At 40.7% G+C, this 15,713-nt stretch overlaps 2 protein-coding genes across 2 annotated transcripts; one reads left to right on the forward strand and one right to left on the reverse strand.

Moving 5' to 3' along the window:
- Nucleotides 1-1,449: 1,449 nt before the first annotated feature.
- On the forward strand, nucleotides 1,450-12,365 carry LOC109006513 (protein DETOXIFICATION 46, chloroplastic-like). The gene is made up of 14 exons (XM_018985803.2): nucleotides 1,450-2,002; nucleotides 2,139-2,233; nucleotides 2,419-2,527; nucleotides 2,698-2,753; nucleotides 8,201-8,256; nucleotides 8,596-8,734; nucleotides 8,879-9,016; nucleotides 9,102-9,170; nucleotides 9,279-9,389; nucleotides 9,561-9,689; nucleotides 10,243-10,320; nucleotides 11,696-11,767; nucleotides 11,868-11,930; nucleotides 12,033-12,365. Exons 1-14 carry the CDS (start codon nucleotides 1,567-1,569, stop codon nucleotides 12,132-12,134), a joined length of 1,653 nt encoding a protein of 550 aa, XP_018841348.1. The 5' UTR covers nucleotides 1,450-1,566; the 3' UTR covers nucleotides 12,135-12,365.
- A 164-nt stretch (nucleotides 12,366-12,529) lies between these two features.
- LOC109006512 lies at nucleotides 12,530-15,244 on the reverse strand. Its single transcript, XM_018985802.2, has 3 exons — nucleotides 14,530-15,244; nucleotides 13,030-13,236; nucleotides 12,530-12,927 (listed from the first exon to the last, which is right to left on the reverse strand). The coding sequence occupies exons 1-3, from the start codon at nucleotides 15,136-15,138 to the stop codon at nucleotides 12,868-12,870; spliced, it is 876 nt and encodes a 291-aa protein (XP_018841347.1). The 5' UTR covers nucleotides 15,139-15,244; the 3' UTR covers nucleotides 12,530-12,867.
- Nucleotides 15,245-15,713: the final 469 nt, after the last annotated feature.

A 15,713-nucleotide genomic window follows, 5' to 3' on the forward strand; every position in this document is an offset into this window, starting at 1 on the left:
AATTTCACAATTAAGATAGTCATCCAAGTTTCCCTGCCATACCGATCAATGAACATTCATTAGACTTGTTGATATTACACTCAGGTACACAACAATCTAACCATCATCATAGCCCCTGCACTTACATATATAGTTCAAACGAGAGCCACAATCGAATGCCAACCATAGAACCTGAAAATTACACAAAACCCCAATCACAACCATAATAATGGTAAATCATGGCCCCAATGTTGTAGAAAAGACTTTGGCGAAATTCACAGCTATAGTAACATGTAAATCAAAGACCTAAATGTAAATAACAAGAAATAATTGAATCTACCAAAATAGAAACATGTATAACTCTCCAACACTGGAGAAATGAGAAGTTCCAAATTCACAGCTATAATAACATATAAATCATAGACCAAAATATAATAAATCCCAAGGAATAATCGAATCAGAGACCCAAATGAAAACATGTACATTGTCCAATGCTGCAGAAATAACAAGTGCATGCATAAGAGCTATCGTAACATATAATCCAAAACCCAAATGTAAGAAAATGTAAATCACAGCCTGCAAAACCACATCTATAGTAATAAAATCACAAACTCAAATGTAAAATTCTAAATAGATCGAATCAGAGACCAACAATCCGAGTGAACTATAGATCGAGCCTCAATTTTACAAAATAGAGAGGTTTGAAATTCACAACTACATCTCCATAATCAGATACCCAAATGTAAACTATAAGATATAATCACAACAAAATTCGGGTAAATTGCAAGCCAATACAAGCCGTAAATAAAAAATACCCATTCAAGTAAATTATAAATACCCATTCGAATAAATCACATAGTAATATGGATGAACACAAATGGATGTAAATCACAAGGAATCTGAAAACAATGAAGCAATATAGGTGAACACATGAAAATGAATAGACACAACCGCACAGAGCATTCCAACGAGAGAGTGTGTGTGTGTATAGGCTGTGTATGTCAGAGATGTATAGCCTTACTATAGACGATGACCAAGGGGTTGCCGAATGGAGATACAAATGATGATTGCCGATAAGACACAAAAAAGAGAGAAATTGCACGAAATGAACAACCGGAACAGAGGATTGAAAATGTACAGTAACTTCCGATATATGAGAAGCTACTGTAGCATTCCCAAACTCAAATTCTAAAATGGGTAAGTGGATGAAAAATCCATTTGGGTTTTCCTCAAATGTAAATCGTAAACGAAAGTTTAGGCATCCGGACGAGGGTGCTTTGTCGTTTCAGCGGTAAACTGGTCAAAGATCAAAATGTTCCCGTCAGCATTACATCATCACATTCAAGGCGGCGCCGTGCAGGCAAATTTCAGTTTTCTCTTTTAATATATGTAAAATTATTACAAAATTAAACCACGTGCTCTCTTTTTCTCAAGTCTATATACAACCGTCGTTCGTTTCCTTCTTCCTGGACCCTGGTATCTTCACCCACCCTTCTGTCACCGCTTCTTCTTTCGTTTTTTTTTTTTTTCCCCCATCCCCAGATTTTATGAGGCCCCATTTTCCAACGGAAAAGGGCGAGAGAGAAAATGCAATCCAGAATCCTAATAGCTCGCCCTCCCTGCACCCATCTCTTCCAAAACCATACACACCAAAGACCACTCTCTCTTTTTCCTCGCTTTAAAATCTCCCTTTTTCCTTCAAATCTGTTGATCACGTCGGCGCCGAAAGCTCGTCGCAATTGTATAAAAACCGCTTGCATTAGCCCAGCTCGAGAGCTCTTCGAAAAGGACTCCGAGATCTCCGACGAAAGCGATAGTGGTACCGTTTCGGTCTCCGAACAAGTGTTGGAGGTCGAGGGAGACGGAGCGGGTAGTGGAGACAGACAGACTATATGGCATCAAATGAAGGAGATTGTGAAGTTCACGGGGCCAGCCACTGGTCTCTGGATTTGCGGGCCGTTGATGAGCCTGATTGACACCGCGGTCATCGGTCAGGGTAGCTCAATTGAGCTCGCTGCTTTGGGTGTGTTCTCTTGGGAACTTGTATTATACATTTACTTCTCTGCTTGGCTGCTTTTAGTTTTTTCATTTTAGATTAGAAGGAACTCTCGCTCACCCGTGCCTATTGTTGAGGTATGTGCGTCAATTTGTTTTGACAGGTCCGGCAACAGTTATGTGTGATAGTTTGAGTTATGTGTTCATGTTCCTTTCGATTGCTACTTCGAATATGGTTGCCACTTCCCTTGCCAAAAAGGTTAGTTCTTTAACTGGTGAAGCCCTTTGCTGGATTTTTGGCAAAAGCACGCTTAGATGCGTTACTCTTAGCTTTTGATTATGAACTATGTGGTGGTTAGATAATCTTTAATGATCAATTCCTCTTTGCTCTTCAATGTTTCGACGCTGATTTTGTTTTTCACACAATTTGGCATTGGCGCGCAGGATAAAAATGAAGTGCAGCATCACATATCTAACTTGCTGTTTGTTGGGTTAACTTGTGGCTGCTTAATGCTTTTGTTTACGAAGTTTTTTGGTTCGTGGGCACTAACAGGTAATAACTATTGGAGCAGCTTTTGGTTATTTCTAAGCCGAGTGTTGATTGCTTTTGGGTAGTCATAGTTGTATTTTTTCACCACTTCTTTTAAAGCAGCAAGTTTTTATACCAAATGAATTGCAGACGCAATCCTATGACTGATGAATTGGTTACTTTCACCTTTTTAGCTTTTACTGGGCCAAAGAGCGCACACGTCATACCTGCAGCAAACACATATGTTCAGGTACATTTCTTTCTAACCTTCATATCTTTTCCTATATGCCCTGCCGGTTGTTCCTGTTGACTGTTGTGCAAATTTTCTTCCTTTCTTACTTCTAAGCTTAAAACCAAGTTATTGGAAGGGAAAGGCGGAGAATAAAAGAAAGTAAAATAAATAGCAAAAAAACCCTTGCTTTTCTGAAAAAGAGAGAAGGAAAAAAAGAGCATTTGCTTTGTATCAACAGCTCAGCCAAACAAGGATCCGAATCATCTCAGCCTCAACTGGAAACATCCACCTCAGACACACACGCACCAGTCATGCCATCTTAGCCTCAAGATTCTTCTAGAATATTATAGTTCTCTCTCTCTGTAATTCTTTGGATTGGTTGCTCTGGTATTCCTCTGTAAATGGAATGCTTTCGGTTACAACTATACCTGCATATAGCTGTAGGAAACACGCACACCATGTGCTTGACAAAATGTCAAAACTACCCTGTAATTCATCTATAAAAGAACTCGTGTAAACAGTGAATCAACAATGAGAAAGGAATATACATTTTATGTTGTTCTACATGGCATCAGAGCCAAAATAGACAAACGTCTCCATGGCTGAAACCAACATGGAAAAACTTTCCAGCCCTCCTCCTGCTACCCCTACCTCTCTTCCGTTTCTCTCCCACCTTGTCTCAGTCAAATTAACCAATGATAACTTCCTTCTCTGGCGAGCTCAGATGGTTCCATATCTGAGAGGTCAGCGTTTATATCACTTCGTTGATGGCACCCATCCCCCTCCCCCACGTTTTCTTCCTAACTCTCATAACCCGAACCCAGAATATCTTGAATGGTCACATACTGATCAAATGATTTTAAGTGCCATCATCTCCTCCCTCTCCGAAAATCTCATTGCTCAAGTTGTTGGTTACACAACTGCTCATCAAGTATGGACTGCCTTGGAAAAATTTTTCATGACCCAATCTCATGCCCGCATCATCCAGCTTCGCTATCAACTAGCTACTGTATCCAAAGGATCCAGCTCCATCTCAGATTATTTCCGGAAGGTCAAGCATCTTTCCGACACCATGGCTGCTGCTGGTAGCCCTCTCTCCTCTGCTGAGTTTACTTCATATCTTCTTGCTGGTTTAAATAACGATTTCGATGCTGTCGTTACCTCCATCACAGCTCGCCTTGAACCTATGACCCCTGAAGAACTTTTTGGCCTTCTTCTTACCCATGAAAGCCGCCTTGCTCACTCAACTCATCTTCCCCCAACCACTGAAATATCTGCTCATTTTACCTCCAACAACTCCTCTCGTGGCCGTGGCAACACTCGGGGTTTTTCTCGAGGTAGTTATCGTGGCCGTGGAAGGGGCCGATCGCAACATCCTTCACCTCCAAATTTCTCTCCAAATCCATCTCCTCTGCCACACTCCAAGCCAACTTGCCAAGTCTGTGGCAAGGTTGGTCATCTTGCCTTGCGATGCTACTATCGCTATGATCATGCATATGAAAATGGTCCACCTCGGTCACTTGCCGCCAACTACACCTCATCCAACTCCACCACCGACAACACTTGGTACCCCGACACTGCAGCAACAAATCACATCACCTCAGACCTTGCCCACTTGAACCTCAACTCCACTCCCTACAACGGCTCAAATCAGATTCGTGTCGGTGACGGCACTGCTCTACCAATTTCAAATATCGGTGACTCTCTCTTACACTCTGCTTCTCGTGTTTTTCAGCTCAAGAAAATTTTACATGTTCCTCACATAACCAAAAACTTGGTTTCTGTGCGACAATTTTGTCATGACAATCATGCTTATATTGAGTTTCATTCCTCTCATTTTATTGTCAAGGACACCAAAACGGGGACATCTCTCCTTCGTGGCCTAGTACGTGATGGTCTATACACTTTTCCAGCCACTTCATCACCCCTTCAAGCTCTAGTTGGCGAGCGCACCACATCCTCTCGGTGGCACTCCAGACTTGGGCATCCCTCTCTTCAAGTTGTGCAGTGCATATTGTCACAACACTGTCTTCCAGTTTCCACTCGAGACTTCACCTCTCCTTGTCCAGCTTGCTGCCAAGCAAAGAGTCATCAATTACCTTTTATTTCTCATCATCAACGGGCTACCCAGCCCTTAGAACTTCTTTACACAGATGTATGGGGTCCTGCCCCAGTCCTTTCTCGTGAAGGATATCGTTATTATGTTGCTTTCCTCGATGATTATACAAGATTTACCTGGTGGTTTCCATTAATACAAAAATCTGATGTCGTCTCTACTTTTCTCACCTTTCAAACCTCAGTTGAAACTCTTTTTAATTCCAAAATAAAATCAATTCAAAGTGATTGGGGCGGTGAATTTCGCTCCCTAAATCACATTCTCAAATCAAAAGGAATTTCACACCGTCTCTCTTGCCCTCATACTCACCAACAAAATGGTGCAGTAGAGCGAAAACACCGACATATTGTCGAAACTGGCCTAGCACTCATGGCTCACGCCTCTCTTCCTCAACATTTCTGGGCTGACTCTTTTCACACTGCTGTCTACTTAATAAATCGTCTTCCCACTCCCTTACTTCATCATCTTAGTCCTTATGAAAAATTGTTCTCAAAACCTCCAAATTACACATTTCTCAAAGTTTTTGGCACAGCTTGTTGGCCTCACTTACGGCCATACAATCGTCACAAACTTGATCTTCGTTCTTCACAATGTCTATTCATTGGATACAGTGATTCTCATCATGGTTATCGCTGTCTACATCTTCCCACCGAACGCCTTTACATCTCAAGAGATGTTTTTGATGAACAACTCTTCCCGTTTCATCATCTCAACAGCTCTGTTCCCAGCCCATCTTCAACAAGCCTTCCCTCTATCCTCGGGCCTATTCCCGCCCATTCCTTAAACCCAACTCCATCTGCAAATAACCCTCCAAGCCCCACCCGAATGACCCAGCCCACACCTCCACGGTCTCCCTCAGAAATGACTTCCGAAACCACACCCTCACCCAATCTTGGTCGACCCCACGAAAGCCCAGATCACCCACAAATCGAGCCCATTGTAACCCTCAGCCCAGATCACCCACAAATCGAGCCCAGATCACCCTCTCGTCAACCCGATAGCCCTCAACACCTCTCTCCCTCATCTTCTACCCTCGACTTCTCTCTCCCAACCCTAACATCTGCTGCGCCCTCTTCCTCTAAAATCATCACAAGATCCAAAACAAATTCCCTTCACCCAAAGACATACACTGATGGAACCATCCTCTGGCCGCCTCCCCGAAGCTTCCTTACCATCACCTCCCAACTTCCAGATGACCCTACCTCCTTTACCGAAGCCTCCAAACACCATGTTTGGCGGACAGCCATGGCAGAAGAATTTCACGCCTTACTCAACACTAACACGTGGACTCTAGTGCCCTCTTCAGGTATCAAAAATTTAGTGGGCTGCAAATGGGTCTTTCGCACCAAGCGACGCTCGGACGGCACCATCGACAGACACAAAGCGCGACTTGTCGCCAAGGGCTTCCATCAACAGGCAGGTATTGACTTCTCTGAAACTTTTAGTCCAGTTGTGAAGCCCACCACAATCCGCACCATACTTTCCATAGCTATCACCGAAGGATGGTCCCTACGACAGTTAGACATCAATAATGCCTTTCTGCATGGGGACCTCCAAGAAGAAGTTTTTATGACCCAACCTACTGGGTTCGTCCATCCTCATCACCCAGCCCATGTTTGCCGCTTGAATAAGGCCATCTATGGCCTCAAACAAGCACCCCGCGCCTGGTTCTCCAAGCTGAGTACCAAGCTCCTTGAATTCGGCTTCACACAGTCTCTAGCTGATCCATCTTTGTTCTTTTACAAACATTCCTCAGTCTCCCTCTTTTTCCTGGTTTACGTAGATGATATCATCCTCACTGGGTCTAGTTTGGATGCCATCAACTCTGTGATCCGTTCCCTGAACTCTTTTTTCCCAGTTAAGGATCTCGGACCCCTTCGTTTCTTTCTAGGTCTAGAAATTCACCATCACTCGCAAGGTCTACATTTATCACAAACAAAATATGTTTGTGACATGCTCAAACGGACCAAAATGGACCTAGCTAAACCCGTCAAAACTCCAATGGCCTCCTCTACTCGGCTTTCACTCACAGATGGACCTGAATTTTCTAACCCCAGTCTCTACCGTAGCACAGTAGGTAGTCTCCAATATCTCTCTCTTACCCGACCAGACATTGCCTTTGCTGTCAACAAAATTTGTCAGTTTATGCATTGTCCCAAACTACCTCACTGGCAAGCGGTCAAGCGCATCTTAAGATATCTCAAGCACACAGCTCACTACGGCCTTCTTATCCGCCCATCATCCTCTTACAAATTACATGCCTTCTCTGATGCGGACTGGGCAGGATGCCCTGATGACCGTCGCTCAACTGGCGGCTTTTGTGTATTTCTTGGCTCAAATTTACTTTCCTGGAGTTCAAAGAAGCAGCCCACAGTTGCTCGATCTAGCACAGAGGCCGAATACAAATCACTGGCCAACACCACTGCCGAATTACCTGGCTTCAGTCCCTGCTCAAGGAACTCAGCATCTTTCTCTCTCAGCCTCCTACCCTCTGGTGTGACAACTTGGGAGCCACTTACCTTTCCACCAATCCAGTCCTTCACTCAAGAACAAAACACATGGAAATTGACTTCCACTTTGTGCGTGACCGTGTAAGATCAAAATCTCTACAAGTTGCTTTCACTGCCTCTCAAGATCAAGTAGCAGATATATTCACCAAGCCACTTCACTCATCTCGGTTTCTCCAATTGCGTACAAGTCTCACAATGGTACCCATCATGGACTTGCGGGAGGATATCAACAGCTCAGCCAAACAAGGATCCGAATCATCTCAGCCTCAACTGGAAACATCCACCTCAGACACACACGCACCAGTCATGCCATCTCAGCCTCAAGATTCTTCTAGAATATTATAGTTCTCTCTCTCTGTAATTCTTTGGATTGGTTGCTCTGGTATTCCTCTGTAAATGGAATGCTTTCGGTTACAACTGTACCTGCATATAGCTGTAGGAAACACGCACACCATGTGCTTGACAAAATGTCAAAACTACCCTGTAATTCATCTATAAAAGAACTCGTGTAAACAGTGAATCAACAATGAGAAAGGAATATACATTTTATGTTGTTCTACACTTTGGAAGTCTTGATATACCTGAGAATAATCTTTGCAGTAACCCTTGAGTTCACCAGGCAATATGGTGCCAATATGTGTGTGGGTGTGCATTTGTGATCAACATCTGTATACTGGCTTGCAGAAGCTTTTGTCTTTGATGACTGGTCATATGCTTTGGCATACAATCTCCCCTAACTTGTGCTCATGACAAAAAACATCTGTGGGGTTCTGGCAGGATCTGCACTATTAATGTTCTCTTCTTGATTTGTTTGAAAAAAAAATCTTTTTTGATGGTAGATTCGAGGCTTAGCATGGCCTGCAGTTCTCATTGGATGGGTTACTCAGAGTGCAAGGTGTGTATACCTCTTCCCATTCGTTATGCACTGAATGAGCTCAGTTTTTTGTTCTCTTGTGCACCATAGTATGGTTGTTTATCCTTATTCTTGATCTGCTAATGCATGCATGTGTTAGTAATGAAAGAACTACTAGAAAAATTTGTTAAATCTGCAATTTCTTAGCCAATTGCTACATGCACTTTATCGTATGTGTTTGTATGGTCTTGAGGCAACTTGGTGTTTGATTATGAAACGATTGATTTGCCCGTCTCAAATGAGACATTGGCCGGTTTAATGGAATTGGAACATTTATTTACCTGAATTGGTTTCTATCTGATATTCTCTTCCATTTCCCAGTCTTGGTATGAAAGATTCATGGGGACCATTGAAGGCTTTGGCGGTTGCCAGTGCTGTAAATGCCGTTGGTGATATAGTCCTGTGCAGCTTCTTAGGCTATGGTATTGCTGGTGCAGCATGGGCAACAGCAGCCTCTCAGGTGTGCTGAATGAAAATTCAATATTGATTTCATGCAGGTTGACTTTAACCTATATGATGTGCCGATTGGTTCATTCTCAATGTGGCTAAGCAGATATGCTTGCACTTTCTTTTTTCCATTGCCACTCATCAGCATTCATTCTAGGTTATTGCAGGTTATATGATGATTGAATCTCTGAACAAGAAAGGATACGATGCATTTGCCATATCTGTTCCATCACTTGAAGAACTTCGGACAGTGTTTGGGCTTGCTGCTCCAGTTTTTGTGACAATGATATCAAAGGTCAAATTATAGTATCACTCAATTCTGTAGCTGTTTCTGGTCTCCCGTTCTATCTTTATTTATCTGTGACAATTCGATGCTTTAGGTTGCTTTCTTTTCCCTCATTACATATCTTGCTACATCTATGGGCACATACTCAATGGCTGCTCACCAGGTTAGTTTTGCTCAAACTTGTAATTTCAGTTTAAATCTTACCTTCTTCAGCTTCCTATCTTTTGAAAACTAATTGGTCATTTGGATCAAAATCTTACCTTTATTCTAGGTCATGGTCCAAACATTCTTTATGTGTACAGTATGGGGTGAACCTCTATCTCAGACTGCACAGTCATTTATGCCTGAGTTAATATATGGAGTCCGTAGAAATTTGGAAAAGGTTAGAATGGTGATTTTTTTTTTTTATAAGTAGAATGGTGGTTATTTTGATGATGCTACAGCCTGCTACCCTCCATATTCTGTCTCTTTTGACTTAATATTCCACATCATCCGTCTTTCTATGAATTTCAGTTTGTTGAAAATTTCCTGAGTGTTTAATCAAATAAAACAGGCCCAAATGCTACTAAAGTCCCTTGTCATCATTGGAGCAATACTTGGCTTGCTATTAGGGATTGTTTCAACATCTGTTCTTCTGTGGTTCCCTAAAATCTTTACACATGATCAGAGTGTCATACAGGAGGTTTGTGCTTACATTTTGAGCTTCCCTGTTGTGAGTAGTGTCATTCCATTTATAATCTCTGGAGCTCTGTCACATTGTGCCTTACCATATTGCATTAAATGTTCCATGACTATTTCTTTTATACAAAATTTTTCATATTTTTAATGTTTTAAAATTTTTGGGCTCCTAGTGGCCCGGTCAGTTGATTTTGAGGCCACTTAAGGTGCTTTTCTATATCATTTGAAAGGTTAATGAAGTGACAAATAATAGGGGATTTTTTAATTAAATTGCCATTGTTTTACCTATATCTATTACATGAGGACAGATTATCTTATCTGCGCTGTTGTGCTGTTTCATTGGGATCGCATTTAAATATATATATATATATATATATATTATATCTCTCATGGGCCGACTTACCTTATAAATCTTATTTGAGTTCTTAGACAAAGTTGGAGGAAATTAATTAAGGTGCAGATATTCTATGGAAACATTAGCATTTTCATTGTCTTGTGCAGATGAAAAAGTAAATATAATCGTATTCCTTTTTATATTTTATCTTGTTTCCATACAGATGCACAAAGTTATGATTCCATTCTTTCTTGCATTAGCTGTCACACCTCCAACTCTCAGCCTCGAGGGAACATTGCTGGTATGCTTTCTTTTTACTTCAATATAAAGTTTCGATCATGTTTTCCTTTTGAGTCTTAATCTGGCACGTCATGTGCATTTTTCTTTTGGATGAGTTATGTCGCCCCAAAATAAAAAGGGATGTCATATGCATATTTTTGGACCATAGGTCCTGAAACTTGATATAACAGTCGTGTGTATTTTGGGGTCCCGTGGAAGTACTGGTTTATGATTGATTTATTGTAACTGTCTACGTGCGTACAAAGCAAAATGCCACAATACTCAATATTTCATTAATCAAAGCTTGAGTTTATTTGAACATAATGGAGAAATTTGAAATTGGCTCTTTGCTAATCTGCTAATAATTTGACTAATAAATAAAGGACTTGATAAAGCACATAAAAGACTACTGATTCAACTAGAAATTCCAGAGTACTCTAGAGTCAACATAATTTAAGGTTTCCTTCCCCTTACTATTGAGAAAACAGCTAGACATGACTGGTTGCGATCAGATGTAGGAGAGAAGTTCCTTTAGGAGACAACGCACATACGTTTTCTCTTGAATTGATTTGTCAGATTTGCAATCGCTCTTTCCTCCCATCTCGTTGGCTATCATGGTCCCCTTGCCAAGAAATATTAAGGGTTGCACATGCAGGACGGGTGGGCCTCTTGATCTCAAAGTTGTGAACCCAAAAATAAAATGGAGGGTGAGAGAGATTAGAGGGGTTGTTCCTGCTCTGTATTAATATTATTTTCAATTAACAGATGGACATTTGTACTCACAAGGTGTCGCCATAATTAGCAGATAAGTTATTCACAACAAGCAGTACTTGAATGCCCATTACCTTTATATCATGCTTTTGTTTTGTCATTGGGAATTCATATACCACTAGATCTTTTCTCCCAACTATGAATTTGGTTGCATTTGCTGCTCACCGAAAGGGATAATATCACTTAATGTAGGGAATCTTGATGCAAGTATGGATCATCAAAAGAAACAAGGTTACATTCCATGGCTAATTGGTTATATGATGGCATAACTTGCCTAACCTTTGCCACGCCTGAAATGTGAGCCAAAACCTCATAATGAAAAGAGTCTCTGCTGGGCTTGGGAACTTAAAAACCCTGTTTAAGATAATTTTATTTAGAGAAATGTAATTTGCAGTCATAGAGTATGCAAGTGCCACGCATTCCTTTTGAAAAATGTGAGTAAATATGGAACTCACGTAAAAAGAATTAATTTTTTAATGATAGACCCATTTTTTTTTTAAATGAGTGCACTGCCCTTGTACAGTCAACTGTATTATTACTCTTTTATTTACTGTATTGCAGTTACTCGCATAAGAATATGGACAACTTTGTATACCAATATGAATTTGTCTACTCTGCTTCTGCAGGCTGGACGGGATCTCAAATTCATTAGCTTATCGATGAGCGGATGCTTATGTGTGGGGGCACTACTCCTGCTGGTAGAGATCTGTTCTTGCTTATCCGGTGTCCTTTTTACATATATATATATATATATATATATATATAAAATTAACGAGATTTTATCTTTCTTTTCACCAGCTTATAAGCAGTAGAGGATATGGTCTGTCTGGCTGCTGGTTCGGACTTGTAGGGTTTCAATGGGTACGAGTAAACATTGATTGCTCAGAAAAAAAGCATCCCTTGCTTGCGTATTTGCAAGCACTATCTGAACTTCACTGACAGCCCAAGGTTTTTCTTTTTCAGGCTCGATTTTTCCTCTCTCTTCAGCGCCTTCTTTCTTCAAACGGCGTACTTCACTCAGACGATTTAAGTCAGGTTAAATTGGAAAAGCTGAGGGCAGCCTAGTTTAGGAATCCATATAAACACGCTGATCATAGTTAAATTTGTCAGGAACGAAACTCGGTAGTTCTAGCCGAATTATAGAAAAATTTGAGCATTTCATTATTGCCTTTTGGCCGAAGAATAATTTTCATTCTTTGCCTCAAGTTTCAACGGGGCTAAATGCAAAAGCAATGTACCTCCTCGAGCTTAGATATCTATTTCAAAACGGCAAGCACTTGCTTGCCATTTGTTGTATTGTTTTGTCTCTGACAAAGAAAGCATTGTTAATTACCTAATTTGTCTTGGGTTTTCAATTTTCTTGACAAAAAGAAAAAAAATCTGTCATCTAGAGTGAAAAAATGAAGGGAAGAAAAACGCAGGGGAGTTCATATTCCAACTACAAAAGGATTTTTCTGAAGAATCGCATAGAGATATAGAGATAATCATTAATTTAGATAAAATGGTGAGATTGCAAGAATACATGCGTGGCAACTAGTCTCATCCTCAAAAGTCGGAAGCAAGTGAAAATCTAGAAATAGTCTCATCTTGGTATCAACTATAAAGTATTTGCTCCCCAAGCTACCCCATTGTTCTCTAACTTACGTTCCAAGTATGGTGAAACACAGACATCTAGCTCTTTGCTTCATGCACCCTCCTATTGCTTGAGAAGGCCACAGGCTTCCTTGAATTTGTTGGAAATCAAATGTGGCACCAAAAATGCAAGTGCATGCACATTGCCACAAAGGTTATTTTAGAGCTAGAACCTGCTGCTTCCCCGGCGACCATGCCCAGATAGTCTTGATACCTGTCCTTTACTCTGTGTTTCCACAGGTGATGGTTAGGGAGGTCAGCAAAAAAGACCAGACCAGTTTTATATAGAACAAATAAAGTCCTTTTTCTTTGTGTTTATATCTTTTACCTGCAATGTGGGTTTCAGTTTTGGCCCTCCTCTCACAAAAACTTTCCGAGCCTGCTTCTTTTTCTCCTCTGCCTTCAACTTGGAAAGGCTAGGTCGGTAAATAATCACCGTTCGACCAATTTGACCAACCACCACCGAACCAGTTGCTTCCTCTAATTGCTTAACCACATCATCTAGCTCCCCCGGACAGGTCCTGTGTATTTTAATCTGTTGACATTGGCAGTATGTTTTCGTTCAGTAGACCAAATATGACTAGGTTCTTCAGAAGATAAAGCACGTAAAAGGAAACAGAGTATAGTTTATTACATAGTAAATAGAACAAAATAGGCAACAACATCAATTTTTCAAACAAGATGGGTTTCAGGGAGTTTGGCATATTGGTAAGCCACTATGGCATTACATCCAACTTTAATACATCTAGCTCAACTCTCTGAGTTCCAAAGAGTCCCATCGCTTGTTATGGCTATGGAAATTTAATAAGAGGCTCATAACGATAGCATACACTGTAGACATGTAATGGAGTTTGGTTTTTTTTGTTACCACGGTATTCCTCCGCCATAAATTAGGGTTTTTTAATAAAATTGAGAGGAAGTCACTCATGTACAGGTGACTTCCATCTCTTTTTTTTTTTTTTTTTTTTTAAATCCAGAAACGAGAAATTTAACAATCAGAGTAACAAGATTTTAAGTAAAATCTCCAACCCTACCAGGGCTTAACAGTTTAAACTTATAGTGATAAAAAATAAAGCAAAGTAGATGATGCACCGATTTCGGCCTGGCCCAGCCAAGCTCCATACCCGTTTTAAGATGATGGCTTCAAGGATCAGAATTTGAGATTCGAAAGTTTATGTTCCCAAAAAGCAATAAGTTCGGCTTCAAGGTGTATTCCCAGCCTATAATAATTGTTTCTCATGTTCATGATCCCTTTAGAGAGCTAAAGCATCCTACAACTATCACTCTCATCAATCCAACATTCCCTATGCAAAACAAAAAGAAATTGAGTGTTTTAAAACGGAAATAGTTGCCACAGCTGCTACAGCGAAGACAATGCTTCAAGAGCTCAACCATGGATTCTCATCAATCAAAAGCACCTTGGCCCTGGACTACGGTTGTTCGATAGAACGTCACTTGAAGATAATTGATTTCAGACTATACAGAACACCAGTCACAAATTCAAAAGATTGCGATTAGTAATAGATTGCTATTTGTTAAGAATACAAGTGTTCTTAACAAATACCAATGAAGAGACATTTTCACAAATACCAAGTGTTCACTTTCTTCCGTATTTAGGATTTATGCTCCAAACCTGCCATTTTCCCCACATCTTGGAGATATAAAATTTCAGACGGAAAGGTTGAAGCAAACGAAATCTTTTTTCATTTTGATTTCCAGCACCGTGAAGAGTAGAAAACTCAAAGTTATCAGGGTCCCTATAACCAAACTACCATCCAATCCACGTGAGCCAAAATGAAAGAAAATAAATTCTTTTATTAATGGGTACCTTTAGAAGTTCGTTGGCTTCAAGGGTCTCGACGAACGAGGTAGCAACGCTAGCAGTAACACCAGACTTGCCCACCAACTGAGACTTGAGCTTCTTCCCCAAGCTGTGTGCGTACGAGGCTAGCTCCTTCTTCTCCTTTACACTGAGACCCGGCAATTTCAAAGGCGACAAAGACGAAGAATTCACAATCATCGCTTGGGAAGTCTCTCCATCAGTCCCTCCCAAATCCGGGTCTTCACTTCCACTCTCAACCTCACCGTCACATTCTTCAATCCCGTCGTCAAAATCCTCTTCATCATCATCTTCTTCTTCTATTTCTTGTCCTTCTTGTAAAGCCGAAGATGCACTATGAACAGGAAGAGGAGAGGGAGTAAGAGTGGCAAAAGATTGAGAGAATGAAGGAGTTGGCTGAAAATTAGTGAAATGAGTTGTAGTGTAGAGTAGAAGTTGGGGGAGAGAGGATTTGGATAGTGTGGTTGTGGTGGAGGCTGTTGTGCGGAAGAGGGGTTTGAATCTGAGAAAGAGAGAAAAGGAGGAGGAGGAAGGAGGCGGTGGCTGCAATTGAGGTGGGCGGAAGAGGTGGTGGAGCAGTTGAGATGACGCTGCCATGCTCTGAACTGCTTCTTTCTTCTCAGTCACTTCCGCTGCGGACGACTCACACAGAAACGGGTGAGAAACTGCAAGGATCGAGCTCTATCTTGACGTAAGCGGTAAGACCTGCCACTTAAAACTGGTGTGGATCTATTATATACCAGGAGAAGCCCAAATACTAACGAAGGAAGAAAAACAATACTATACCATCATGGATTTGGCCCAAACGTTTCCCTAGTTCAAATTGTTTCCATTGGTCCATTATTACGCACAGAAAATGAGGTAATGCTGCATGGATCTGTACACTGCTGCATGTACTGATTTCGAGAATGCGAGAATACGGGTACGTTCTAACCATCTTGAGCTCAAGTTGGTTTGAATATTCAAAACTGAGTACGTTTGAACGTTAGGAATGTGTTTAGATGTTGAGTTGAATTGAGATGATAAAATATTATTAAAATATTATTTTTTAATATTATTATTATTTTGAGATTTGAAAATATTGAATTGTTTATTATATTTTATGTTGGGATTTGAAAAAGTTGTAATAAATTAATAATGAGTTGAAATGAATTGAAATGAGTTTGGAATCC

The sequence above is a fragment of the Juglans regia genome, chromosome 16 (genome assembly GCF_001411555.2).
Source record: "Juglans regia cultivar Chandler chromosome 16, Walnut 2.0, whole genome shotgun sequence".
Lineage (NCBI taxonomy): Eukaryota > Viridiplantae > Streptophyta > Magnoliopsida > Fagales > Juglandaceae > Juglans > Juglans regia.